Raw genomic sequence first — 3,334 nt, 5'->3', positions numbered from 1 at the left:
TGTGTCCTTATGGATCTTTGCTGGCTTACAAAATCCAATTAGTTTAAGAATTGAGGCCGAGCAACCATTTAGTGGTTAGACGTTCGGTGAATGGACCCAAAACGAGGTGGTCACCGATTCCGATTCTAATAAGAAAAATAGTTTAAAGTTGAAGCTCACTTTTGGTTAACTACAACTGAAAAAGTCACTGTTTGGTATGAGCAGAAAGAATCATTGTCCCATATTTCTTCAAAAATGAAGCCAACATTATGTTATAGTTTATGGGGAACTATAGAGCCATGATTAATGACTTCTTCATGCTTTAATTGGATAATGATATCCACATCAACGACAATAATCAATTTATTGAAGATAATTTTTGGCGAGTCCATAATCTCACCACKTAGGGCAGTAGGTATGGCCGTAAAAAGCGAGCAATTTTATAAAATGTTTTTTTGGGGTTATGTGAAGTCGCTTGGCTATGACCATAAGCTCGAGACGACTGATTGACGCAATTCACCGCGATATTGCTGCAAATATTGGTCCAAAATTGGGCCTCACGATTAGAGTTTATTCGAGCTAGTCATCTAATGCCTTTACATATATATACTTCAACTATTTTGCGATCCACTAACTCCGACCAGACATGTAGAATCAGTCACATTGGTAAAACCACGAACTATAATTTTTTTTATCATATACGATACTTTATTTGAACAGTACTTACTTCAACTATAATTCTAAAACATATAATTAAATTTATTTTATATGCTAACTAGAATATAACGCACTTTTCCTTCATCGTATGCTCGACACCACATTCAAATGCATTTCCAAATTCATTTAAATTCGCCACAGCACCATTTACACGCAACGCTTCCGGTAAGTCCACGAACTCGGGCACTTCGTCGGCATAATCCACACAGAAGAACTGCGCATAAGCGAGGAAGAACTGCTGCCTATGTTTATTTGGCAAACGTGGTAAGACGCCGATGTCTTGCTCACTTTTACCTTGCGTCCACTTTTCATACAAGCGATAGGCTAAAGAAAGACCACCGTTATCTGCGAAGGCCTTCTTCAGGCGTTCGCGATCATTCACAGTTTTGCCKTCAAACTCTTTCGCTGAATAATACGACTGATCAGCTAAACAGCTGGAACGTTTGACAAAAGTCAATTCGGAGGCAATATCCCACACTTTTTGTTGCTCAGCTTCGCTGTCGTTCTCGCTAAGGCCACGTACAATTTGTTGCGCCAAAACGAAACCGAAAGTATCCCAAAAGAAGCGTGGCTGCAGGAAGACCACTGGGAATTGTATGGTATTTGTTTGTGTATTGTAAGTGGGCAGTAACTTCAGCGTATAAGATGGGTTGCTTTGCGGTACATGCAGTAGCGCGGCGGCCTGATGTAGCTTGAGTAAYTGCTTTTCATTTTGCCACTCCAACAAATTGATGATGTTATTGTAGTATTGATCGGGATACATGTTGGAGGGCTTGATGCCACCTTGAAAGAAACCGATATGCTCCTGCGGTTGCAAGACCTCTATGCGCATTGCTCGCAGTTTCTCGCGTAAGTTCTGCAATGTCTTTGGCGATATCCAACTAAAGCGTGGCGAGGTTTGCAGCTCGCTATTTAGGTTATATTTGATAGTGTGGAACATTGTCTGCAGCTCTTGRAATAGTTCGGTATCTTCGTAATTGCGATTGTAGAAATACTCCATTTCGTGCGGGAAAAWGTCGATCAATTTATGCACACAAAACTCTTTGCTGCCGCCCAAGTCGAAACGGTCCAAAACCTTCCACAGCGTGTAATTGGCTAGCGTCAGTTTCGGTGTAAGCCGAATGATATCGACAAGATTTTTGAAATATCCCTTCGGCGTTTCGTAAACCTTCTCGTTAATCGAGCGATCGAACATCAGCTGYAGATAGCGGCTTAAATCCACAAAACTGCCGTAGGAGGCCTTCAGTTCAGCCACATAGCGTTCGAGTGGCGGCGCTTCCCGTGTGACATTATGCAATGCTTTGCCCAACTGTTCTTCCACTTGCTGCACCTGCGAGGCGAGCTCTTGCGCCCAAGCGTTACTCATCTCGGGAAAGAATCGCTGCAGCTTATTTTGTACGTGGCGCGCATAGTTGGCGTGTTTCTCCAACTCTAAAGCAGGCGCGCCTAGTTGTATGCGACTTTTGTCCRCATTCTGCAGATCCATCACTACGTCGAACGCTATGAAAACGTCCACATTGAATTTACGCTTTGCCAGCACAACAAGTTTGAGCCAATCATACTCGTCTTCGAACCAATCATTATCAGTTATTTGSGGCCAACCGATTTGAAAATTAAGTGCATCCCAAATGGGCGCATAACCCACRGTCTTAATGGTCTGCGTATCATGGCATGAGTCGAAAATTGTCTTCAGCAAATTGTTCAGGTATGTATCAGTCGCTGCTGCACCGTTGTTATTGCCACTCTCATTGTCAGGCTCCTGCAGCGCTGCGGCACATTTGCTCACATACAAATCCTCCAGTAGACCTACAAATGAGGTTTTGTTTCTTCCTGCCGTCGCAGGATGACTTAACGCCCATCGCCCACAGGCCCAGTTGTAGAAGTTGTCGCACGGATTTGCATTCTCGTTCATATATGCCGCCATTTGTATGCCTCGCGAGAGTTGCAGTGTTGCATTGTTGTATTGCGGCACTGTAGGCTTGGCTGCGGCGGGCTTCTGAGCAGCTTGTAGCAGCAGTAAAACCAATAATGGTTTATAAATTTTCCACATTTCTGATTTCGAAATATTATTCTATGACGCACTCTTTCGGAACTAGCATTCGGTTGTTGTTGACGCGGAAAAGTTTTGAGCTTGACTAAAGTGGAGTGGAGCGCGATGCGTGGTCTGAGCGAGTGCGTAGCATTTCAGATAAGCGTGCTTTCGTATGTATGTACCGGAACATATTTRTATGYATATATAATACATATATTGCTTATCAGTGTTTTGTTTTGTTTACTATTCTATTCGGAATCATATTCTGTTAAAATAAATATTTTTCGTACWTATGTATGTTCATATGTAAGAATTTATGATTTTGGGTCACTGCTTCCGATTGATGCCTTTCATAGATTTAATAGGCAGTAAAATATGAATACCTTCCATTAGATGAAAATTATGTACTTAACAACTACAGATACTTTTCGGATTTTTATTAAGAGCGTACCTGTGCTCAAAAAACCAAAACAAAAACAAAAAATTTCACTTTTGCGATTCAAATTTTACATACAATAATGTAATGCTACTAAGCTTCCATATATGGACTAGGCTTAGGAACCAGTGAGAAACATCAGATATTTGGAAATTCCGTTAAACGTCTAA

At 41.6% G+C, this 3,334-nt stretch overlaps 1 protein-coding gene across 1 annotated transcript; it reads right to left on the bottom strand.

Annotated features, from left to right (window-relative positions):
• Positions 1 to 671: 671 nt before the first annotated feature.
• On the bottom strand, positions 672 to 2,814 carry LOC108977542 (neprilysin-like). The gene has a single exon (XM_018947260.1). It carries the CDS (start codon positions 2,744 to 2,746, stop codon positions 755 to 757), a length of 1,992 nt encoding a protein of 663 aa, XP_018802805.1. The 5' UTR covers positions 2,747 to 2,814; the 3' UTR covers positions 672 to 754.
• Positions 2,815 to 3,334: the final 520 nt, after the last annotated feature.

Source organism: Bactrocera latifrons, unplaced genomic scaffold (genome assembly GCF_001853355.1).
Source record: "Bactrocera latifrons isolate USDA-ARS-PBARC rearing strain unplaced genomic scaffold, ASM185335v1 scaffold_91, whole genome shotgun sequence".
NCBI lineage: Eukaryota > Metazoa > Arthropoda > Insecta > Diptera > Tephritidae > Bactrocera > Bactrocera latifrons.
This window is presented reverse-complemented; position numbering and strand designations above follow the sequence as displayed.